Source organism: Zonotrichia albicollis, chromosome 5 (genome assembly GCF_047830755.1).
Source record: "Zonotrichia albicollis isolate bZonAlb1 chromosome 5, bZonAlb1.hap1, whole genome shotgun sequence".
NCBI lineage: Eukaryota > Metazoa > Chordata > Aves > Passeriformes > Passerellidae > Zonotrichia > Zonotrichia albicollis.
Genome location: NC_133823.1, coordinates 22,664,163 through 22,688,598, shown reverse-complemented (window position 1 = coordinate 22,688,598; position 24,436 = coordinate 22,664,163). Strand labels below are relative to the sequence as shown.

At 41.3% G+C, this 24,436-nt stretch overlaps 3 protein-coding genes and 1 long non-coding RNA gene across 8 annotated transcripts in view; 2 read left to right on the top strand and 2 right to left on the bottom strand.

Moving 5' to 3' along the window:
• Positions 1-5,389, top strand: part of MCUB (mitochondrial calcium uniporter dominant negative subunit beta) — a 42,857-nt gene extending 37,468 nt beyond the window's left edge. For both annotated transcript variants that reach the window (XM_005484681.4, XM_074541037.1), the window contains exons 4-8: positions 522-626; positions 822-982; positions 1,651-1,854; positions 3,240-3,356; positions 4,262-5,389. In XM_005484681.4, coding sequence (XP_005484738.2) covers positions 522-626; positions 822-982; positions 1,651-1,854; positions 3,240-3,356; positions 4,262-4,339 — 665 coding nt within the window. In that variant the 3' untranslated portion in view covers positions 4,340-5,389. The remainder of the gene's footprint in view (positions 1-521; positions 627-821; positions 983-1,650; positions 1,855-3,239; positions 3,357-4,261) is intronic.
• Positions 5,390-5,539: 150 nt separating this feature from the next.
• CASP6 (caspase 6) lies at positions 5,540-17,782 on the bottom strand. 4 transcript variants are annotated; one of them, XM_074541039.1, is made up of 8 exons: positions 17,645-17,782; positions 13,148-13,189; positions 12,356-12,398; positions 10,512-10,661; positions 10,017-10,093; positions 9,402-9,577; positions 7,152-7,305; positions 5,540-6,498 (listed from the first exon to the last, which is right to left on the bottom strand). In XM_074541039.1, exons 4-8 carry the CDS (start codon positions 10,625-10,627, stop codon positions 6,272-6,274), a joined length of 750 nt encoding a protein of 249 aa, XP_074397140.1. In that variant the 5' UTR covers positions 10,628-10,661; positions 12,356-12,398; positions 13,148-13,189; positions 17,645-17,782; the 3' UTR covers positions 5,540-6,271. The 4 variants fall into 4 exon arrangements, with proteins under 4 accessions (XP_074397140.1, XP_074397139.1, XP_014120909.1 ...); XM_074541038.1 differs by having other exon boundaries at positions 10,512-10,658; XM_014265434.3 differs by lacking the exon at positions 17,645-17,782 and adding an exon at positions 14,989-15,210.
• Positions 14,617-18,960, top strand: LOC141729144 (uncharacterized). The gene is made up of 2 exons (XR_012580402.1): positions 14,617-15,312; positions 17,690-18,960. It is a non-coding gene; the product is annotated as an uncharacterized LOC141729144 (long non-coding RNA).
• On the bottom strand, positions 18,474-24,396 carry PLA2G12A (phospholipase A2 group XIIA). Its single transcript, XM_074541040.1, has 4 exons — positions 24,049-24,396; positions 22,340-22,416; positions 20,886-21,051; positions 18,474-19,839 (listed from the first exon to the last, which is right to left on the bottom strand). The coding sequence occupies exons 1-4, from the start codon at positions 24,272-24,274 to the stop codon at positions 19,721-19,723; spliced, it is 588 nt and encodes a 195-aa protein (XP_074397141.1). The 5' UTR covers positions 24,275-24,396; the 3' UTR covers positions 18,474-19,720.
• Positions 24,397-24,436: the final 40 nt, after the last annotated feature.

Sequence of the window (24,436 nt, the reverse complement as noted above, 5' to 3'; positions counted from 1 at the left end):
AGGTGCCCTTTTTGTGTATAGAAAAGGAGAATCATCTCAAACAGCTACAGTGGGGCAGCTGCTCCATGGCTTTTCAAACCCTCTTGCCACAGTGATGTCCAGCAGCAGTGGTGTGTGGCTCTGGGGGCTCTTGGGCCATCTAAACCCCAGTGTGCTTCTGGCAGCCACTGTTACATGAGTAGTAGTTCCTGCTAATTAATCCAGAGCTCCTTTTTGGTAGGAGCTGTAACTTTGCATGTAAAATCTGTGGGGTACCATTCATGTATATTTCTGCATTTAAAAAAAAAAAGAACTAGAAAAGGATTTTCCAGGGCATCAAACTTCACCTCCATTCCCTGCACAGTACAGCACCAAGAATCACACCCTGTGTTCCTCCTGACTGTTTAGTATTTGTTACTAGTTCTAAAAGTAGAGTTCCTTCCAAACATTGTTAGTAACCCTGCACTTTTCTGCAGGGTTATCTGCTGATGTTTAAAGCTCCTCATGGTAAGTGATCTAGAACTGATATCTTTCTTCTGCAGATGGTAGCAAGGTCTCTGATGCAACGTTAATGGAGGTCTTACTGATGAATGACTTTAAGCTTGTTATCAACAACACAGCATACAGTGTGTCACCTCCTGTAAAAGGTAAGAGCAATCCTTAATAACTGATCATCATCTCACTTCATTTAGTGAAGTCTCAGAAAACTGAGACCTGGGAGAAAGGTGTTTCTCTTTGATTTTGTCTTTTTACCTTTGGATGGTCCTGCTTTTGGGGCTGGGGAGAGAATGAAGAAGGGTGTATTCTTGAAATGGTTTATATGACAAATATTTTCTTTTCAGATAAGCTGAGTAGTGAGCATGCTACTGAAATGGAAGATATCAAATCCTTGGTTCACAGACTGTTTGTGGCTCTACATGTAGAAGATCACCAGATCAGGAAAGAGAGAGAATTGCTACAGAAACTGGACCATCTGAAAGGAGAGCTGCTGCCTCTTGAACAGGTTGGAAAGCGGGATACTTTTTTTTAAACTCAAAAGTTTTTCCTTTCATCAGAAGTAAGTCCTGTGACAGAAGAAAATCAGCATGACTGGATAGGGTGTGTCTGTTCTGTTTCTTATGTAAATGAAGCCAACTCAGGTAGAATGCAAATTATTTTCAATTCAGTTCTTTTTTTTTCCTGTGGTGGACCTTAATGGGGTAGAAACCACAACAGCTGGAGAAAATGGTCATGAACATGGCTAGTATTGAGATTGAAAGGCCATTTGTTGAAATGTCATTGAAAGTCACCTGTTGCTTTATGAGTTCTGAATACCCATGACAGCAAAAGACCAGCGTAGTAGGGTTGCCATCCATGGCTTAGGGTAGGGGACAAGAGGACTCCGTTACCCAGCACTGCCTGGAATGGTAAATGGAGATCAAACAGACATAGATCCCTAGTAGAGCAAAGGGGAGATTAATAGCAGGAATTCTTGGTGTACAATGGCAAGAAGATCTGGTTGCCCTTGGACTTCAGTGCATTTATTTTCTCAGCAGGGTAAGTCAGAAAGAGGTGTTGGTAAGGGATCCTGAGAAAGGTTTTGGCCCAGGGGGTGAAAACATAGTTCAGGAGCTGTTCATCAGAGGAGCACTCAGGTTTATTTGAACAGGTTTCTGCATTTCTTTTCTTCAGATGAAAGCCAGAATCATGGACAGTGCAGATGCAAAAACCTCCAGGCTTTTATGGGTTGGCCTAGCCCTGATGTCAACTCAGGGGGGAGCGCTGGCGTGGCTCACGTGGTGGGTGTACTCGTGGGACATCATGGAGCCTGTCACGTACTTCATCACCTACGGCAGTGCCATGGCTTTCTATGCCTACTTCATTCTTACCAAGCAGGTGAGTGAGTCCTGGTCTTCTGAATGTCTGGGTTATGGAAAAGGAGGAAAACAGAGTCTGTGAATCACAATGTTTGAGCTCTGATGAAACCAGAACTCAGTGAGTGACACTGCCATCAGACAGGGACTTGTTTGATCCCTAATGCAGCTGGATACAAACATTACATCATGCAGAATCAAGCAGGTACTGCTGCACATGAACTGTAGGCCAGCTGCTGAGCATTACTACTGTTGGTAAGAGTTCATAACCTAGGGAATGAAAGGTGAGGAAAGAAGTCTCTCCTTTAAAATGTTTGTAGATCACTTTGCATAGTAAATGGCACCTTGCTCACTGCAGAATGGAAGATCAACTGATAGTGCTGTGCCAGTTTGTGAGTGCTGCCTTACAGCAGCAAATCACCCAACAGTAGTTTTTCTTTGCTGAAGTTTGTGTGTATATATATATACATATATATATATATATACAGTGCAGGGTACCAAACTGTTTGGAACTCTGGCAGTTGCATTACTGAAATATACTGAAATATATATAGTGCCTGAAAAAATGCTGTTGCTCCACTCTTCATAATCAGCCCACTTTTCCATGACTTAGAATGAATGGAGGTAAATGTAGGACAGCTGAAATGAGGCAGGCATTGTGTAGAAGCAAAAGGTTTATTCAGATCTTAACTTAGCTTCACAATACAGACTTGTTCTGAAATCCCATTCAGACTTTGAGAAATGTTTCTTTTTCTTGTTTTAGCTCTGTACTTTACTCTCAAAGTGGACATCTTGATGTTGAACTTTCTATGATGCAAAACTCTTTTTTGAAGTATGTGGAAGAGTAACCAGTATTTTCTTCTATTTTACCAGTAGATCTATAGACCATGTGGGAAATTAGATTCCTTCTCCCAAAAGGGGAGATGTATCTGTTTTTATGAAGAGCTGGTTCAGAATCTGAATTTTACTCCTTCTGACTGGTTTTTAAGAAAAGCTAAGCCATTCCTACTTTTTGTGTGTAGATAGAGATTACTACTTGGCTTTTTAAAACAGCTGCCTGTGCCATTGCTTAAGACTTTCAGGTAAGTCCTCAAGAAGTAGTTCCTGAATTTTCTCTGACTCCTTGGAAGTAGCTTCCATCAGCTGAGGTGGCTCCAGTCACGAAGATCACACTGTGTCTTTATTATAACTGAAAATCCCTTCAGACATGATAGAAGTGACTCCTGCTATGTGTTTAAAAAGCCCTTATGGTCTCCCCTAAGAGCAGAATTTCATATGTAGCCTCTTTACAAAACATACATAGGTGCTGGGCAAGATAACTCTTCTGAAACAGGCTGAGTTTCTAATTGCTGACCTCTACTCAGTTTCCTTGCTAACCACAAATCCATGTCCTCCTTCCTTCCCCAGGACTACATTTACCCTCATGCTAAGGACAGGCAGTTCCTCCACTACTTCTACCGCAAATCCAAAAAGCAGCGGTTTAATGTGGAACGATACAACAAGCTCAAAGACGACCTAGCAGAGGTATTTGAGTGCAGTCCTTCAATGATGATGCAGCTTCTGGCTTAAGACTTCTTCAGTAAACTCTCAGCTAACAGAAAATTGACCTCAAGGCTTGCTGTCAAAACTCTGTATTGCTTCTTGGCCAGTTTCAGCTGCTCAGCTAATCATACAGTGTTTGCCTTTGATGTATAAACTATTTCTGTAGGTCATCAGAAAGGGAGACCTTCATGAATTTAATTTAAAACAAATCAGTTTATCAGCATGACTTCTATTTTTTGCATACTCTAATTAATGTTGCATTTTTGGCCATTTAATACAATAGCTGAATTTATTTTGGGCACAGTATGTTTGCTGCACTGCTGTGGTAGGCCAATCATCATAGCCTTTATTCTGTAGGTAAAAGACTTAGATTTACAGAATATGGGTGACTGTATGGAAAAGGTGGTATGTACACCCAGGAAGAATTTGGTGGCCTTCATGAAATAGTTGTAGCAGATCTCTCACTCCTCAATTACTACTCCTCCATCCCATCTTGACAGCCCTGTGTTCAATATCTCATAAAAGACAATGGAAACTACCTCTAACTTCAGCTTAAAACCGATAGTTCAGGGTGTAATTTCATGTGCCATGTGTCAATGATAGAGTTTGATGCTTTTTTGGTGGCTTGGGGGTATGGATTTTTAAATTGTCATTTCAGTAAAATAATACTTTGGGGTGTGGGTGGGTGGTTTGATGGGCAGGGTTCATGCTCCTCTCTGGAGACTTGCATGAGTCAAGCAGGTCTGTCAGTGTTCAGCATCCTCCCTTTGATGGGTTTGGTTCCTTGCCTAAGACCAGTGCCTTCTGAGAAAAGAAAGACAGTGCATGTGTGAAAGAGGAGAAAACAGAGGCTGCAGAAGGATGAACTCTCCCTCTCTCGTTGGCAGGCAGAAGAATCCCTAAGGCGTCTGCGCCAGCCTCTGCACCTGAGGCTTCCCATCCAGGAAATCAGTGACAAGGACTGACCTTGGTTTGTGTATACTGGAGATGCCCTTTCAAAGCTGATATGAACATTCAGTTACTCCATAGCACCTGGGTATTTTTACCACTGAAATTTTAAAAGTTGCAATAAATAGCTTTAAAAAATATTTGGTTGCTTGATGTTACTTTGGGTTTGTTTTGCTTGTTTGGGTTTTTTTTTCTTTTTTCTATGAAGAAACTGCTAAAGCAAAGTTCTTCTAAATATTTGTCAAATCTCATTAGTACAATGGAGGCATTCTTACTGCTGGTAAAATAACAGAACAAACAAGGACAGCTCCTTTAGTACCATTTACTGTAACACAACAGTAGCTCATAGGATAATTAACTTCTGTATGGAGTAGTAAAGATTCTTTTCCTGAAATTACTCTTTCTTTTTCCCTGGTCTGTGCATTGACTGCTTGTGACACCATAGGTCAAGTTTAGATTAGCATGACAATTAAGCCTCCTTAGTAAGTAGTGCTGGAAAAGTAAGGTATCTCAAACTTGCTATAAAATAATTTGTTTCACTCTTGCATTTTATTGAAAGGATTTATCAAAACATTAAAACATGCATGATTCATACAACATTTAAAAGGAGGTGTAGTAAGATACAGCATTTATGACAGAACATTGTAGATGGAAAGACTTAACTAAAGCAAAAGCAATAAACCGATTATTTTTTTCCCCAGGAAAGTGGATTAGTGCTGGAAAAGTAAGGCATCTCAGACTTCTATAAAATCATTTATGTTTCACTGTTGCATTATATTGAAAGAATTTATCAAAACATTAAAACATGCATGATTCATACACCTGTTTAAAAGCAGGTGTAGTAAGATACAGCATTTATGACAGAACATTGTATATGGAAAGACTTAACTAAAGCAGAACCTGTAAACCAATTATTTTTTTCCCCAGGAAAGTGGAATAAGACACTTTGCTCAGACTGAGTTCTCTGTTGTCCCTCAGAGGAACAATTAATAACGTAAAAAAAAAAAAGAAATATTTGGTTCAAGTCAGCACCACAACTACTGCAGCAGTAACAATCCTGTGGTGACCATGCGCCATTACTTTTATGTACACAATGACAGAGGTATGGCTGATCTTCTCCAGGGCCATGAGGAGGCCTGATGCAACTCAAAGGCCTGAAGTATGAAAGTTTGCATGTTATATTTTGTAGAGCTGCCTAGAGATGTTCAGCAGCATTAGCTGTAGAGATACAGACAAGGCAAGCTCACCCTGAGCAAACTGTACATGGTCTCATCTCATTACTGCTGTTTTTCTCCTGAGGATGTAAAGCACCAGAAAACTGTAATTGTGCTTCAAGTATAAATTATATTCAAGTAAAAGGAAACCCTTTATTAATCAACCCTATTTGATTAATCCTTTATTAATGCTATAGTTGTACTCAAGGAATTAAGTTCCTATTTAGTGTAGCAAGAAAATTATACAGTGTCTAAAAAGCCCAATAAAGCTGCAAAAGTTGTGGATTCTGCTGTCCACAAATTTAAAAAGGTGCCCTACAAACCATATTCCCTGTAAACTGTGCTCTAGGAGCAAGACAAGTTAATCTAACAGAACAGTAAAAATGTTTTGGAAATAGTAAAATGTGCCATAGTTAGATGGCAATGAAGCAAGATGCTTTTAGGAAAAAAAAATAAATTTCAACTGATTTCAATTTCAAGCATCAATTTCAATAAAATCTGAGTACCTTCTAATACTTTGGCCCCAGTCAACTTTTCCCATATTCCCTGAGATGAATTCTCTGGTATAATTCTAGTTTTAAGACTGCTTCAAGATTTTAGAAACTATTAGGTATGCAAATTGTAATGTTTGATCACAGTGATTTTACAGTCTTGTAGAATATTACGTTTCCTCAACTAAGATGGTGTTCTTTTCTCTCCAGCAGGTAATAGTAATGGTCATCACTGCAAAATAATCTACTTAGATTTTGGATGAAAATACAGTTTTTTAGTTAGCATTGAGGCAAAACAAGGAATCTGTTTTTTTAAACCATAGCCTGTGTTCCATGTGCGATCTGATACTTTCCTGTTAACAACAGTAAGAAGTTCTGTGAACTCCCCGGAAGATCCATGATCCCTAAGGGTCTCACACAAATCTTGGATGTACCAGGAGCCAAATACAGTGTCACGATGAGAATAGTAGCCTAGAGTAGAAAAAGAACATAAAATTAGATCCAAATGTAAGTAGTGATAACCTCTTGGAAAAATATTTATGAGAGTCCCAGTTTGCTAGCTACCATCTATAAGGAATTACTAATGGGTGTAAATCTCACTTTGCCAATTACACTGCAAACTGTAGATGGGAAATGGCTTTGGTACCACTTGTGGTGCTCAGCTAAGAGGAACATGATTCAGGGACTGGTAGCTTACAGGACTGCACCTCTGCTTCATTAGAGAGCAGATAGGACTGAGGACAACATACATGGGGGACTGGAGAGAACAGCCATGTAGTGCAGGGAAATTTGTAAGCCACCAGAGATGGTTTTTTCTCTGGAATTCTTCTCTGGAAATTTTTCTCTGAAATTTTTCTCTGGAAAAGAGATGGATGTTGGCTGTCAGGAGGCAGCTCAGCCTCAAGACTGATGGCAATGCTTTTGTTTGGTAAACTTAACCTTGGTAATTTATTTTCATTTCTTCTTTAGCACACAACATTCTTTCCCAGACAAGTTACTACTTATCAGACATGTGAATCAGATTTACATGGAACTGTCCTCATTTTTTGGATTGCAAAATGAAGACATGTTCAGGGTTGTTACAGTGAAGTATCAGACACTGGATGTAAAATATTGGAACTCACCTTGTGCCACAGAGTAGCACATGATGAAGTCTGCACCAGCAGGCAGAGTATAGATGCCAGCTGCATCCACTTCAGTCTTATTGTCAGGGGATTTACTGCTGTCTGTTGCATCATGAGCAATCACTGCATTATCATGTTGATCACCTCGACAGGCCTGTTGGTGAGAAGTGGTGTTATGTTTGCACCCCTGCCGAGCTCACTGTTAATATTACAATTCTGACCCTAACCAGAGGCACTTCTGTTCAGCTAGGTGTGCCACATCACCATGGCTCTGCCTTCAGAAAGACACATTTATTTCTCTGTCACTTAAAATGTTGGGGACAAACTCCATTGAAAGCTTGAAGATGATCTCAGAATCACTGAGACTGGAAGGGATCTCCTGAGATCATCTAGTCCAACCCCCTGACTCAAGCAGTGTTAGCTACAGCATTTTGTCCAGGACTATGTCCAGTCAGCTTTTGAGGATCTCCATAGGTGGAGACTCCACAGTCTGTATGGGTGACCTTTTCCAGTGTTTGACCAACCTCACAGTAAAAAAAGTGTTTTCTTGTGTTGAGGTGAAATTTTGTGTTCTCATTTGTTCCAGCTGCCTCTTACCCTGTCACTTGGGTACCACTGAAAAGAGCTGTCTCCCTCTTATTCCCTCCCACCAGTTGTTCAGAACGTTGGTAAGATTCCCCTGAGCCATCTCCTCCAGGCTGAACAGTCCAGCTCTCTCAGCCTCTCCTCAGATCAAACATGCTCCAGAGTCCCTTTATGATCTCTGTGGCCCTTTACAGGACTCACTCCACTAAGTCTGCATTTTTCTTAACTGGGGAACTCAGAACTGGATATAATACTTCAGAGGCAGCCTCACCACTGCTGAGTAGAGAGGAAGAACTGCCTCCCTTGGCAGTGTTGAATTACAGCTCTGAAGCACAGCCATCATTACATGCTGTTACACTTCTGCTCCTAGTGCAGTCTCAAGTGTGTTTGTTGAGGGAAGGTTTTTGTGAGAAGTCAGTAGTGATCCCACCATTGTCAGTGGAGCAGAAAGGCTACACATGGAGGATAACAAGGTGAGAACACACTCAAAAGATACAAAGGAGCATTACTTCAGAACTACCACTAAAAAAAAAAAACCCACAAAGAATCTTCTTTACAGTGATAAAGTTTCATCTTGATATTTCTGATTTCCAGAGGTAATTGCTATGCCAGTTGTGCTGGAAAATAACTCAGCTGATGAACTAAGTTAATTAGCTTTTTGATGAGTATATAAGTGATTCCAAGTATTACATTGACCTTAAATTTTAAATATGAAAGTATTTTTTTCCATCTTTGGCACCAGGTTAAGAAAAAAAAAAAGGAAATCTGAATGAGTTCTAATGAAAGGTGAATTATCAATATACTGCTTCTTGCAGCAACCCTGTGCCCTGAGGAAGCTTGTATTTGGGAAAAAAAGAGGTAATTCTTAGAATTATTCTGTAAACTGTGACAATTACAGTCTGCAGGTTCAGATATGAGTTTGCTAATTGCAATCTGGATAAAGATGGGATAAAGCCCTGCATGACCTGGCCTGACCCCATAACTCTGCTTTGAACAGGAGGCTGGACCAGAGACCTCCTGAGATACCTCCCAGCTTCCATTCTCCTGTGAACCAAGGGAAGGAACAAGAGGTTATAAATGGTCTTCATCTGACCACTTAGCACAAACAGCGTTTCTGAGACAATAAAGCCTTAATCTGATTCTTTGGATTCTACAGAGAGAGAGATGCTGAGTATAGGTCACAGACAAAAAAAACCCAACCAACCAACAACAACAACTGAAAATCACTACCACCACAAAAACCAACCAACCAAAAAGCCTCACAAAAAAAGGAAAACAGACAAAAAAGCCAAACACAAAACCCAACTTGACTGAGGATCAAGTAAAGGGACTTGCCTGGAAGGAAGCAATGAAGATACAGAGGGTAGATAGCTTATCAGCTTAGCCTTGGGCTGTGAAGTGTGACCAATAGGAACTGAGCTGAGGCTGCAAAAAACACTGACAGTAGATCTGACATGGGTTTAATTTGTGTTTCTTTTTGTAAAATTACTTATTAAATACAGCTGTAATAATAATAACAGGAGTATACATTAGGGTTTCTAATAAAAAGAGAAGAATCCTTGTCTTAAATGCCTTGTGGAAGGACTGCATCAGGAAAACTGACATGTATTGCAGGGAGACACAAGTCAGTGTTAACTTCACTGAATTCAGAAACAGACATCTTACCTGAATGATAAATATCTTTGGCTTTCCTACCAAACTCTGGCACTTGTCTCCTCTGAACATGTCTGTCATTGTCTGAATTTCGATTTTGTCATCACGTGCATAAATGTGATCATCTTTACCGTGGCTCAGGAACACACACACGAAGCAGTCAGCATTGCTGTGGTCCTCCTTAGAGGCTGAAATAGTCAAGTGGTGTTTAAATGATGAAACACTCTTATTCAGGTCTAAAAAACATTGTACATTTGTATCATATAACTGAATCCCCAGTCAGTCCTTTTTCAAATGGATGCCATTTTCAGGAAAAGCCATACTGTAGGGATTGCAAGGTGCATTGATTCAGCCTGGCTGAAGGGGCACTAACCATAAAAAGAAGAATGTAATTATCTTCTCCCATCTGCACGTACTGTCTTTCAGCTTTTTGTGACTTAATTAGTTCTCTCACTGAAGCTTCACATACAATGCAATAAAATAATTTTCAGTCTAACCTTCAAATACTTCTAATGTTAAATTCCTTGTGCACAACAATTTGTTTTAAGTAAGATGAATGGAGAGACTGGAAGAAAAGGTATCTGGGAATTCTGCTGCAATAGTCATAACCAATACACAGTCTCTTACCTTCATCAATTCTCTTCTGCACATCTTCTGCTTTCAGGTTATCAAAAACTCTGACTTCAAATCCAAGGTTTGTCAAACTATTGTTAGAACAGATCAGTGTTAGTAAAAATCTTGCTCACATTATATATCAATTGCTACCAACTCAGTTTATTTCCCTGTGGGGAAATTAATATGCATTATTTATGAACAAAACTACTAAAGTTGATTTTGAATTCAAAGTGGTATCAAGTACAGTTCTAACACCTAAAGTTACTTCAAAGAGTTTGTCCAAAGAAAGCTCTGAACTCACAGGATTTGTGCCAGCAGTTTCTGTGACTTAAAACGTGCCTTGAAGCTTTTTAATTAGAGCTTTCTTCACTCAAGTTGCACTGGTGCTTTGTCTGCAAAATCTTCTGGTCACTACTTAAACACAAGATTTAGGTAACTCCTTAATTTGAAGATGATTTCTAAAGTTTAGATTTTTTTAAGGTTTAGTGGAGCAACCAAGTTTCTTACGTGCGATTCAGATTGTCTCTGTCAACCATAGTCCCACGTCTGTCTCTCAGATTTAACTGCCAAGAAAAGTACTCATGATTGAAGATTAATGCAACTCCTCTTCTTCGATGGTCCATTTTGTACTTCTCTTCAAGATGACGTGATTGTCTGCTGCCACACATGGAAAACATTCTTGGTAAATGAGGCTGTTTCATTAGTTAAGGCACATAATTTCAGACATGGCTCCAATTCTCCATGTTATGTGTTTAGATAAATACTAACATAATTGGACAGTACACATGCACTTACTTGGAATTGTAGCTGTCTGAGATCTACATCAAGTTTTTCTAAGTAAATCAAGTGCTGCATTATAATCAATAGACTATAAACTGGGGATGAGGTGCTAAGTGCAGTGTATCTTGCAAAAGGAGAACAAATGTTTGTTATTTACCCTAATGAAATGAAAGCTATGACAATTTAATTTGACAAGTTTAAGTTCACAAGTTCATCTAAGTTTCTAGTAACCAGCCCACAAACTCCTGAAGGACAGAGGTCTTTTTAAGCACAGAAAAAATGACTGACCCAGGTTCTAAGTAGAGGACTTTATCATGGCAGCAAACACATAGAATACTTGTGTGTTTGGGAGTAGCATTGTGCAATTTTATTCGTTTATCAGCAAAACACGTCATAGGATGTGTGACAGCACACTCTGGACGTGGCTGTGGAGCCACAGTCGTGTCAACACTTGGACCCAAAAGATGCTAAGTGTTAACATGGCTGTAATTAGAAGGATGAAGCAGACAATCTTTCTGCTTTAGCAGTTCCTGGTGCAGAAAACAGAAACTGAAACACTTCTGGCAACAATGCTGGCAACAGACAGGTCAAGAGTTCGAGATACATGGAATGCCAGTCAGGGTCATAGTGCTGGCTCTGGTCAGAGCTGTAATTCCTGCCATGTTAATACTCTCTTTCATGCTATGGAATATTCAGGTTTGGTGCAATTACAGGAGAAAGTTGCTTAGAATATTTGTCTGCAGATGTTGAAGATCAGAGTTTCTTTGGCAAATGCTTTTGTTATGCAGCAAAATTACCATCATTACCCATAGGCAGTCTCTGCTTTTCCACTTTGTTATGAGAATTCCCTTACTGAAATATGTTTTTGTAACATATACACAAGAATTCAGACAGAACAGGAATTTAACATGACTGTTCAAAGTCAGGGAGGTTCTACAATGTTGGCTGGATAACCAATAAGAGAAGTTGTGTGCTTTATCACATTGTTCCCATTCTGAGTACCAAACATGATAAAATGCAAAGATTATAAATTTTAGCCTTGCAATTATGAACAATTTCACCCATACCAGAATTTTTTCAGATTTTGTCAATTTCTCTTCCTTAGGATTTGGCTAGGTGCATGGCTAGTAGGGATTTTGGACAGTTTGGTCACTGGTTCCTGTGAATTTTAGATAATTCCCTAAACAGTTCTTTCTCTACTCAGCTGTATGGATAAGGCAAAGTTATCAGGCAGGTGGTTTAGTGTTTTCAGGGCTTTTATGGAATCGCTGTTCCACGGACCATATAGCCTCCTTCCAGAGGAATAAGTTCCTGTGCTACAATCTAACCTTCTGTCCAGTGGCTCCTCAGAATGTGATGGTATTTGCACATTGCCTACGATAAAAAGAGAACACTCCTCATAATCCCTTCCACATGCCTTCACATCTGCAGCTGGTGTAGCTAAAACTACAAACATGTTTTGTAAGTGGGTGGAGTTGAATCAAATCATTAATCATTCATTAACAAAAATCAGAAAGCCCTGCACTGACCTCAGTCCCTTGGGACATCTGTCACTGCCACCAGAACTTTACCTTATATTGAGTGCATCTACTTCTGTGATGTTCTCATTTCCATCTGTTAGAGAAATCAAAAAGTTATTTAGCCACAAACTCATTCATTAAAAACAAACAAAACCAATTTGAAATTATGCATCCAGCCTTAAAGTTTAGCTGTTCATGTGAACCAAAAGCTCATTCACACATCAGGTAAGTAGGCATGCAAGGAAACAGCCTCATTAGTGTTTGTCTGTACCCACAGCTTTTGGAGGCTGTTCTGGAAGTTCTGACTCCAGCAGTCTGAATTTCATGTGGTCAAGACATGCATATTTTGTATCTGCTGTGCATCTGTATAAACATATTCAGAGATGATGATTTTATATAACTAACTAGCTTGGTGTATTTTTTTAACGAGACTCTAACTCAATAGTAAAAATTTTACATAACTTAAAAATACATTGTTGTTTCTTTTCTTTCAGTCATGCTGCTAATACAAAGCTGAGCATTCTCTTTGAGGTTGCATGCAGCATGAGCCACAGTAGATAGTGTAACAGCCATTGACAACTGAAAAAATGCAAGATTTAAACCTTTTCTTCTGCTGGTCTATAAAGACTTTAAGTACCTCCAGTACAGAAGGGACATGAAAGTAACAGTGAGGGAACAACAAGGGATGTGCACATCTTGGGAGTGTGCAGAACTACAGACTTGCAGATGGTTAGGCTGGAATCCTTGTTCCTCTTACTTAAGCATCTCAGTGGGCTACTAAATCACTACTACTAGTGGTAGAGACTCACTACCACATTATGAGAACTGTATATAACACTGTACCTTTGGTGGGTAATATAGGTCTGCTATCCAGCTGGACATGGCCTGCAATTATAAGAAGAGTCACATGTACATGTATTTTGCAAACTACTTTGCACATACAATATTAGCTTTTCACATCCATTTTTTCAGATGTTATTAATGCCTTTTGCAAAACTAACATAGCTGTATCTTGATAGAGGACAAAAGCTCCTGCGATCCACCCCCCCCCCCACCATGAAACAGATAATAAAATTTTATAATCATCAAACTTTAAGACAGAAAACGTAGACACAGGAGGACTAGAATTCCTGGGCTACAGGAAACTGGGAAAAAAATTTCCTGTTAAGTTAATCCTGTTTAGTAACTTACTAGTCTTAGGTTTTTCATTGTCCCTCTCGTATCGCAGCTTCATTCACATAAACACTATTTGAATTATCATGATTTATGAAAAGTTTTCTGTTTGTCTTACATTGGAACAAGTTTGTTCTAAAGTCTGATTGAGACTAATGGGACTACTTATCCCTAATTTCGTGAAGATGGATTGCTTCAAAGGAATCAAAAATCAGGTATGAACTAGGTTACACTGGAATCTCACAGAGTCTATCCCTGGATGCATTTCCATCTCAACAGATCTACCATCAAGACCACAAAGGGCAAGGCCCTTAGAAACAGCCAGACGGCACACAAAATAATTCCCTTTAAGCCTGGCTGCATCTCCGGGGACCCAGGCCAAGTTTTACTGCTCTGACTTCTCCTGCCCTCCAGTGACACGCAGGGAACCTTCCCCACTTTCCCCGAGGCTGTGCCGGGAAGCCAGAGGGGTTTTCCCCTGCGGGATTTACTGCAAATCCATTTCCTTGTTGGCCATCCTTCACCTCCCACCTTCTCGAACGTTCCTTTCCTCCTCCGGAAGGAAGGAAATGTTATAGACACACATTATAATATTGGCTTTTCACAAATATTAAAATGGATTTTAGATATGTAGTGTTAAAGTATCTTTGTTATATAGTTTTTATTTCTGTTGTTAATTAAACTTAGTGAAATAGCTGCTATAAGTATGCTTGTGTAAAATGCCCGCTTGGATGGGATAACATCCAATGAACATATGAAGAAGACACCCGCTACATGCCAACAATCGGCATTCACCATCTGAAGGCAGTGGGGACCAAAGCTCAAAAACTGCAGGTGTTAAAAAAAGGCAGACCCAAATTTAATAGCTCTTGGAATATGTAAACTAAAAAGGAAACTTTACTATGCATAAAGGAAAGTTTACCATGCATAACTGAATTGAATTCCGTAATTGCATTGAATCCGCTCCAGGCTAATGCAACAGATGTGATGGCTGATGTAGGGAGCATCCCCAAAGGTAAGTGTGGTCTTGCCTGAGGGCCAGGATGCACCCGGCTGTAATAATCTTTGCTCTATGGTCCTTGTTTCCTATTGCCCTTTATTATTATTTTTTTTTTTTTAATTTCACGGAGAGTGAACGTGTTTTTCACAGAAAGAAGGACAGAAGCAAAGCTCCGTGAGCGCCGGCAGCGGCCCTTCGGGCAGCCCTCCCCCTCTGGGGGAAGCTCGGGCGCTCCGGCCGGGCAGCCCCGCTGCCCCCGGCCCCTCGCAGACATTCCCCGTCCCTCTGCCTCCGGCAGCCCCGCTGCCCCCGGCCCCTCACGGACACTTCCCGTCCCTCTGCCTTCGGCAGCCCCGCTGCCCCCGGCCCCTCGCAGACATTCCCCGTCCCTCTGCCTCCGGTAGCCCCTCGCAGACATTCCCCGTCCCGCTCCCACTCCGCGCTGCCTCCGGCAGGAGCCCCGAGCAGCGCGGCCCGGCCCTTCCCCACCGCGTCCCCACCGCACACGCACCCGCCCGCGGCTGCCGCTCCGAGCCCGACATCGCCGTGGACTGAGGCACCGGCTGCACACCGACACGACAAGAACCGAACTGAAGCGAGCGGAAACAAAGCCAAGCAAGCGCAGCCAAGCCCTTCCCTCTCTTCCACGCCTTCTGGCGGTTAACCGCCCCGCCTCATCCGCGAGCAGCCGCCTCCGGCGCTGGGCGAAGGCCGGAGCCGGGAAAGCCCAGGGATGCGGTGCTGAAGTGCGCCGTGTGTTTCCTGTGATCAGACCTTCAGAGACCGTGATCGACTGACTGCCCCGGCTTGTACAAAACCAGCGTCCTGAAATATGGTGAGAGCCTCCCGTGCTCAGTTTAAATTTTTCAAAACTCAAATTCCCATTTGAGGCCCATCATGTTTTCTTTCCTGTACGGCTCCTGTTCCTCAAAGTGCGTTCCCATTCGGGCACCCACTCACAGCCCTTGGGAGGTTTGGATGTGTGGATCATTCTACAGCTTTGCTCTGTTCTCTTTGATGTTTTCGGAACTGTGAGGCGAGGGACAAGGTATTGACGAGAGTGCCCAGGTGTGTTAACGAGTATTCCCGACTGGGAATTATGTGGCACTTACCACTCATTGATCAATTACATAACAAACAAGTTTCTAAACCAAAGCCAGTGACTAAACCCATTCTTCAGTACAAGAGCTTCACAGATTATACCCTAGAGGGATCTGATTTTTTTATCTAGCCTACTTTTAGATATGAAACTCAGATATGAATGTGCACTCAGGAGAGTGCTGCTACAAACACAAAAAAGAAGCAGATTTAGAGTGGAATTATAGGCATTTTTACCCAGTCTGGTTTTACTCTGGCTTCTTGCATGGGTAAAAATTTCAGACAAGATGTCTCCCTTTGATTAAAGGAGCCATGGGGTATTTTTAATTGCCTTTGCTTTTGTCTTGTTCAGACTTGTTACCCTCAGACTGCCAGTAGGCAGCTGGATCAAGATAGAACTTTGTTTCAATCGTCTTTGTGCAAACTTTAGTTAGAACATGACACTATCACAAAGTTTGCCTCTTATACTGGGTAACATTTAGACTCCTACCAAACAGGTTCATTTTTTGGCAACTGCAGATCCCCGCTCTCACAGCTCATGCTAGAGCTGCCCCTGAACCCACTGGCAGCCAGACTCTCGTGTGAAGTTCTGCAGCTGCAGAACCGAAATCCAGAACTTTGTCAGCAATGTTCCTCAGTCCAGCAGTTTGCTTAGATCCTTGTAAGATGGAGTTTTCTTCTGCTCTGTTTTGCTGGAGGCTGAGAGCAGGCTCAGCCACTGTGTTGGGGTCATTGTAATGCATGAAAGTTTTATTGTGAGATGTGCCTATAGGTTTAGAAACGCTTGCAGATTGTAGGTGGGTATTTTTTGGAAAAAGCATTATGGATAGATCAGAACTGCAGTCTGAAGAAGGAAGTTTGATTGTGGACACACTGCTGTACAGCATTACTGACTACACAAAAACATGCAGTGTTGAGTTAAATGAGCTGCTATCTAGTGTTTTTATGCTTTAATCTAGCATGGAGCTGTTCACTCACTCCCTCCAGTGGGATGAGGGAGAAAATCAGAAAAAAGGTAAAGAAAGTTTAACAGGACAGGAAAGGGTGGGGAAATAATACCAAAAGGATATACAAGGTGAGTGACATGCAGTACATTTGCTCACTGATCGATGCCCAGCCAGTCAAGGAGTGATCAGTGCCCTTCCCTGCCAACTCCCCCCAGTTTTATTGTTCATATGGGATTCCATATGGGATATTCCTTGAGTCAGCTGAAGCCTGCTCCCAAACCTTGTGCACATCAGCCTCCTTGCTGGCAGGGCAGCAGGAGAAGCTGTGCTTTATCAACATTCCTCTCATCCTCAATCCAAAACACAGCATTGTATCAGCTGCTAAGGAAAACATTAGCTGCCACAAGCAGGACAAGCATTACGTTTTTGCATATATTTATAAATATGTAAGTTCTTAAATGGTATGATTGATCCTAGGGGCGATAGCTAGCCTTCATCTTAGGGCTATGGTCTGCAAAATGCATTTTGTATAACTTGCAGGCAACTCTATCAAGGATTTCTGCTACAGGAAAAGCTTGTGCAAAGTAAAGACTACCTGGAAGAAGTGAAATGCCTCCTGTGGTTTGCAAGCAGAACTATCAAAGTGCTATCCAGAAGTATTAAAGCTCTTTTAGTGTTTTATGTGGTTTGAAATAAACTCCAGGAGGCTTTTATGGTATAATTACAGGTCAGCAAAGGAGGGAACAAAACCCAGCTGTTTCCAACAGTGAAAACTGTCTGTGTTGTCATGGTTTAACCCCAGCCAGTGACTAATATATATGTGTACACACACAGGCACACACACACACATGGGATGGTGAGAAGGAGAAGCAGAAAAAGTAAAACTCATGGGTTTAGGTAAGAACACTTCAGTAACTGAAATAAAGTAAACAAAAATAATAATAAAAATGAGAAGGATAAAGAGAAAGATGTATAGACCCCAAGACAAAGAAGTGACATGCTATTCATTGTTCACCACCCCCTGTCCAGTCCCCAAGCAGCAGATGATGCCTTCTAGCTGATCAGGATATAAACTCTCCCTTTTTATGTCCTGGGCATGATACTCTGTGGTGTGAAATATACCTTTGGGCAGTTTGGGTCAGCTGTCCTGGCCATGCTTCCTTCCAGCTTCTTGTGCACCTCCTCGCTGGTGGAGTGTGGTGAACTGGGAAGTCCTGGATTTAAGGTAAGCACTGCTCAGCAACAACTAAATCATCAAAGTGTTACCACCATTACTCTCACACTGTATCCAAAACACAGCACTGCAGCAGCTACTGGGAAGAAAATTAACTCTATCCCATCCAAACCCAGCATATGCATTAATTTAAGCACCTAGTTTAAGCCCATTTGTACAGAACTCAGCAAGTCATCTAGCTGGATTAGTGGTTTGGACTCATTATGGTACTTTGTCATTTGAAACAAACAATGCTATTAACATTCCCTCCTTAATGTTAAAAAGATTTTTAGGTTTACAACCATGGAATTCCAGGGTAAGGCAGAATTGTTTCAATTCTGTGGTAGGAAATGAATGTCACCAAAGTTAGGGGAAGTACAAGTTCATCTAGCAACGTTTTGCAAAGCTGTACAGTAATACTTCTCTCTCACCAAAGTTAGGAGAAGTACAAGTTCATCTAGCAAAGTTTCATAAAGCTCTACAGTAATATTTCTCTCACCAAAGTTAGAAGTACAAGTTCATCTAGCAAAGTTTTGCAAAGCTCTACAGTAATACTTCTCTTTTAGTGCTATTTCATATCCGCAAATAAGAAAAGAAACCTTGAGGCACGACCAAAGAACTTAAACAGAAACTTTTTGTTTATGAAGCCCTTACCTTCACTGTCATGTACACTAAGCTTTAGTGACAAACAAACCAAAACCACAACTGGTAAAGAAAAACACACAAAATTATATGACATTATAGTCTATAGTCCAGTGAATTTTATGCATTTAATTTCTATTGCCTGTTCACAGATGCAATATTTTAATTTTCATTCCTTTCCTGTGAATATTTAAAGCAAATTGATTTTTAATGAAAACAAATCATTATCTTTCTAACAGAGGACCTAATGCAGAACTTAACTAAGGACTGACACCTGTAGATAACCAACAAGTACAGAGAGCAAGCCCCAAATAATTCAGACATCAGGTGATTTTTAGCTAGAGAAGTCAGAGAGAGAACAAGTGACAGAAGTACAGGCTCATATATCCATCAGCCTCACAGAGGGAATCTTAAATAAGTTTTTTGGGCACACTGATCTTAACTGTGGAACTTGCTTTTGGTTTTCATAACAGACTAAATGAAAGCAAAGATGAATACAGTAGCCAAGTTGTGCCACAACAGAAATATAAATCAACATATTTGTACATATATCCTTTCCGTGCATATAATACACAACACAAAATGTTTTATTCAAAAACAGACATTTGATTAATTTTTTAAAAATAACATAGAAACTACATTTCACCATTCTGTCAAATCAAAACTATATCCTTAGGCTGCAAACTGTTCATTTTACTGGACAGCCCTTGAAAGGATCAACGTATTTGATCTGAAAAGTGCTGCAGAAGTAAGGCATTGATATAGAATCAGGTAGAAATATGTAGTGCATGTACATTGGCTTGGGGCGTTTTCCTGGGTTTTTAACAACAAACCTGCAGGACCACATACATGGGAGAGAACTCAAGGCAGTTGCAGCAGAAACACGCAGGTACACGCTATCTAAGATGTCTCATATTGGTACACACAACACACTCTCCTGCTGAACCCATCAGATCCTTCAACTGCTAGCAAACCTAAAATTTGACCTGTATTAAAAATCACCTGAGAATTCAATATAACTCTTTGGTGCCTGTGATGTCCCCACTATGGAGCTTTCTTGGGAACATTAAAATGGCACCAGCATTTTACAATGGCACACCCTAGGTGAACATACACCAAAGGAAAGCAATTTCAGTTCCCAAGCTTCTGGCATAAAATGGAGAGAAGGACGACTTGTTTCTTTTTTACATGAATGAGAATATCGTAGTGATCTTCAAATCAGTAAATTCATGTCAGTGTTTAATGTGTCGCTGTCTGAAAAGCAGGAAGTTTGTAACCAAAGCCTTGCTTCCTTTTGGCCGGATCTTCAGCTTTGTTACACCACGCGATCTCGGTGTCTTCTCTCAGAGATCTGACTTGCCCTCGTAAGGACACTCACAAGCAGCTCTCTGGCTGTCCAGGTATGGTTTGCATCCTAAATGTATAACTGCATCAAACAGCAGCTGAACAGTTGATTCACAAGCTGCAAGCAAAGAAGAGTTCAGTTAAAAGTGCTCCTTGGGTGGAATATAAAACTAACAGGCTAAAACTGTCAAACTGAGAATGACTCTAAGAAAGAAGCAATTTTCTCTGGGCAAAGCAAACAGATTGTCAAATGAAAGACTGAACCAACACAGAGTGATTTAAGTTTTGAGTAAAGATTTTTTATATGCCAAACAAAATGAAAATTCATTGCATATGGTATGTTTTCTGTGTTGGAAACATACTGAATCTTGGAAGATGAAAGAGCTGGTTTACCTTCTCACTCTCAACATCCCAGTTTATGCAGAGATTGCTGTCTTTAACATCAGCTCAACAGAACTGAACAAATATTGACCAGTTTTGACACTGAAGACTAACATGATGATTTATTTACAGTTAGATAAATTTGAGAAGTTCAAACAAAAGATTGTTCTAAAAACTTACTGCTCTCAGTGGAGTATTTACTGTGAAAGTGACACTGTCCACGTTAAAAAGTGGTTATGTCATGTACCCATCAGATGCAGGCCAACAACCAGAAGAAGTATAATATGGCCTGTTACTGAGAAACCTATCATTTATTCACCAGGGGACAGCATTAACTACTTCCACTATGACTGTTTATTATTTGAACACCTTATTTCATACAGGGAAAGATTCTGTATTTTCCTACAGTTTACTAGCAATCACACATGGAAGTTTAGAAGTCACCCAGCAGAACAGTCATCCTACAGCTGTTACAGTAAATGCAAGAATTATACATGCACTTTGATCAAGTTCTATTTCAATACTCATACTCCCAAATGGGCAGCATTATTTTTCCCCTAAAGTTAAAACTAACCTTAATTCTAAGTTAGTTTTTACCCTGATCATTTCCCTGTGCTGTGTCACTGCTCTGTTGTACAAGCATCTGGGCTGCACAACAGGACAGAACAAAGCATCTTCCATCACCTTATGAAAATGTGGTCTTACTGCACTGCACAAAGATTCTTTGCCAAGTTAAGCTCAGATCAAACTTAAAAAAAAAAAAAAAGGCATTTTCACACTTACCCTGGACACTCTCTGAGATTCCAAGCGTTTTCTGCACATCTCTGCAGATTTTTGAGAGGCAGGTCTGAAACTGCTCATCACAATCATTTTTTTTATTGCCACAAGTATCATAGCATCTGTCGTGGTGATTGCAGCACCTTGTCATTGAAGGGATACCGATGTCAAACTGTGAGGAAAACACACACACACCTCCATTGGTATTCCAGCATAAGAAAAATACAGCCTATGGACAGACTGGAACAGTTAAAAATTAAAATTATTGGGATGAGCTGAGATAAAGACAGTTTAGTAGACGAATCAAAGAAGTAGTACATAGTACACAATTTAAAAATTAAATCTAGTTTTAAATTAGTTTAAATTTAGTTTTTAGAATAAAATTCGTTTAAATTAGCTGTTTAATTAAACAGTTTTAAATTAAAAATTTAAAAAAAATTGTATCTAAATGATAGATGCTTCACAGATGAACTGAACTGGAACCATGTGAAAATTGTTTTAATTTTTTTAATGAAAATTCTGATTGATGTTGTGTGGAATTCCTCAGAAAACAGTAACATTTGCCTTCAGTGCCAAAGTCAAATGCAAAGAAGAACCAGAAATGGAAAGAGAACAAAGAGACTTTCAGAACAGACGGAGCATAAAGACACATATTCCACTGGTTTTGGGGTTTTTTTCATTTGCAGCCTCAGCATTTAATATAATGTGTACTGGTGTACTACTGTACACAGTAGATGAATTAAAAAAATATCCCAAAATAAGCAGTGCAAAAAGCATTCAGCACATTTCAAAGCAGAGGGGATACCAAGCCAGCCTCTGAGCAACAGCCACTTGGAAGTCACACACATCTCTGCAATGACCCCTTCCCTTCCCCACCTTCTCCCAGTGCTCCAGATTTTATTGCTGGGCAGCTCTACACAGTGTGGAACATCCATCCCTCTGTTCAGTGTGGTCTGCTGCCCAGCTGTGTCCCCACCCAGCCTCCTGCCCTGCCCCAGCCTACACTGGGGTGGTGGATGGGCAGAGTTGGGGGGAAAAAGAAAGTCCCAAAGCTGGAGGACAACAAGTTGACTCCTATTTTCTTTCTAGCATTATGGAGAAAGGGTTAGTGTGAGTCAGAACAGTCATAGCCAAACTCTCCACTCTCACACGGCTACAGCTGCAGTTACGCAATGCTTTCAAGACTCTGCAAACAAAACACTAAACCAAACACTCAAAACCCAAGAAGTTTATCATCATTACATTTTATGCTTGTAATCTTTGAAAATGTTTATGCTAGGTTCGTTTACAATACTAACACTTCCCCTATGTTGTTACCAGAGCATGTGTTAGGAGCTGATAAGAACAAGGACCTTGTACATGGATGCTGTCTCAGAAGGGGGAATGGAAGAAATCATCTTTATTGAGGAAAGCTGATGTATGAAAGATATAGAAAGGAGCCCCAAAATGGAAATACTTACCTGAACTCCAAACACAGGGGATCCACAGCCATTTGGTGGTGATGGTTTATATTTAAAGCGAGGAATGGGCCTTGATCCTGAAAAAGGGAATTTGTCATGGTCATGTCTCAAATAGATTTTTTTGCACAGGATTTTAGTAGTTTTAAAAAATTTTTTGCACAGGGTTTTAGTAGTTTTAAAACTCACTACAGACATTTGTTCAAGCCAGTGTCAGTTGTATTTTTAACTTAAACATATTCAGGCACCTGCATATCAACAATTCTTTCCAAATTACAACTTAGGGGTACTAAGCAATTTTTTTTAGAAAGCGAGACAAGGCACCTGAGCAAGTGTCAATATTTGCTTCCTATGTTAAAAAAAATTACTGAAATCCATGTGTTGGTTAAGTATGTAATATATAGGAGTGTATTAACAGAGTACTTTAGTGTAAATTCATTAGTACTTCTATGCTCTATATGCAGTAGTTCTCTGATTTTTTTTTTTATCTTAGCTGGGTTGAAACATCATTTTTATTTCTACAGCTGTAACATTAATAGAATTTGAATTAGTAGAGACTGCTAAACTCACATCTCCCCAAACACTCACTAGTGCAGCAAACCAAGGAATTCTGCATCCCAAGTCAAGAAAGACTGTGTAGTTAATTTGAAAAATGACGCTCCCGTTCATTTCAGTAGTGGAAAAAATCTGAAGCCACAGTTAAATGTAATAGGGGAAAAAAAATACATTTGAAAGATGCATATTTCAGTACAGAGTGTAAATGTCACAGTGTCCTGGCCACTCTTGTACAGCTAGCCAGGTGTCACCACCAGACTCCTTTCCTGATTTAGCAAATAATCTGACACAGTAAACTGGGCTGATGTGATCCCACCATGACAGGCTATGCCAGCCTCCCATTCTGGGAAAAGCCTGGAAAGAAATCCCATTTCTGGAGCATCGCCTGCCCGGCACTGGGGATGGGCACAGCACGGGAGGCGATCACAGAAATGGGTCAGGCTGGAAGGCACCACAGTGAGTCATCTGGTCCAAACGCCCTGCTCGAGCAGGCTCATCCTCATAATAACAGTCCAATATAATAATGATGATTATGATAATAATAACCATCGTCATCTACCAGGTCATGCCACCTTGAGCTGCCTCAATTATAGTTCAGGTAAATCAGGCGGCTGAGGCGGAGGGAAGAAGCGCAGATCACAGCTGTCCTCTGCTGGTAGCAGCAGGACACAAACAGCAGGATGCATTCCTTCCTCCGGCAAACGCGGCTGCCATTAAAACCTGCTGTTCGAGCGTCACTTCGAAACAATATATTCCATAGCTCAGAGTTAATAAGCTTTTCTGTCCCAAACCGAAATGCTCAGGAGTGCTCATAAATAACCAGCCGGGAGAGAGCAACTCTTCCCACTCCAGGGTTTTTCCCTGGACACATCAGCTACATATTTGACAGTAATAAGCCTTTCCCCAAGGAAACGCCTTGGAGACGTTTAAAAGGAGCTACTTAAAAGTCGCCTTAACGGAAGAGCTTACGTGTACACATGCTCCGTACACGTTACACTCGTATTTAAACACACACACACGTGCAGGAGCTCGCTCGCCGCGATTCAAACACGTATTTATTTACAGGAAAGCACGCCGGGAGAGCTCAGCGAGGTTCGCCCGGGAGCGGCGCTGGGCCGCCCTGCCCGGGACAAGGGTCGCGCCCCAGCCCCGCTCACCGTCGCTGCACTTGTACTGGCAGAGCCCGTCCTCGCCGCCCAGCAGGTCCAGGGCCGCGTTCAGGTACATGTCGATCTTGTGCACGCCATTGCGGATCGTCTTCAGCGTCATCCGCCAGTCCGGGGTCTGCGGCGCCTCCTGGCCCCGCGCCGGCCGCCAGGCGCAGGCCGCCACCAGCAGCAGCGGGAGCAGCGGGAGCAGCAGCGACAGCCGGGCCGGGGCCATGCCGAGCCCGCTAAGCCGCCGCCTTCTCCTCCGCCGCCCTCCCGGCCCGGCCCGCTGCCACCGCCAGCGCCGCCATGGTGCCCGCGGCCCCGCCCGTGCGCCCGCCCGCCTGCGGGGAGGGGCTCAGGGCAGCGCCGCGGAGCGCTCCGTGAGCCCTTTGCT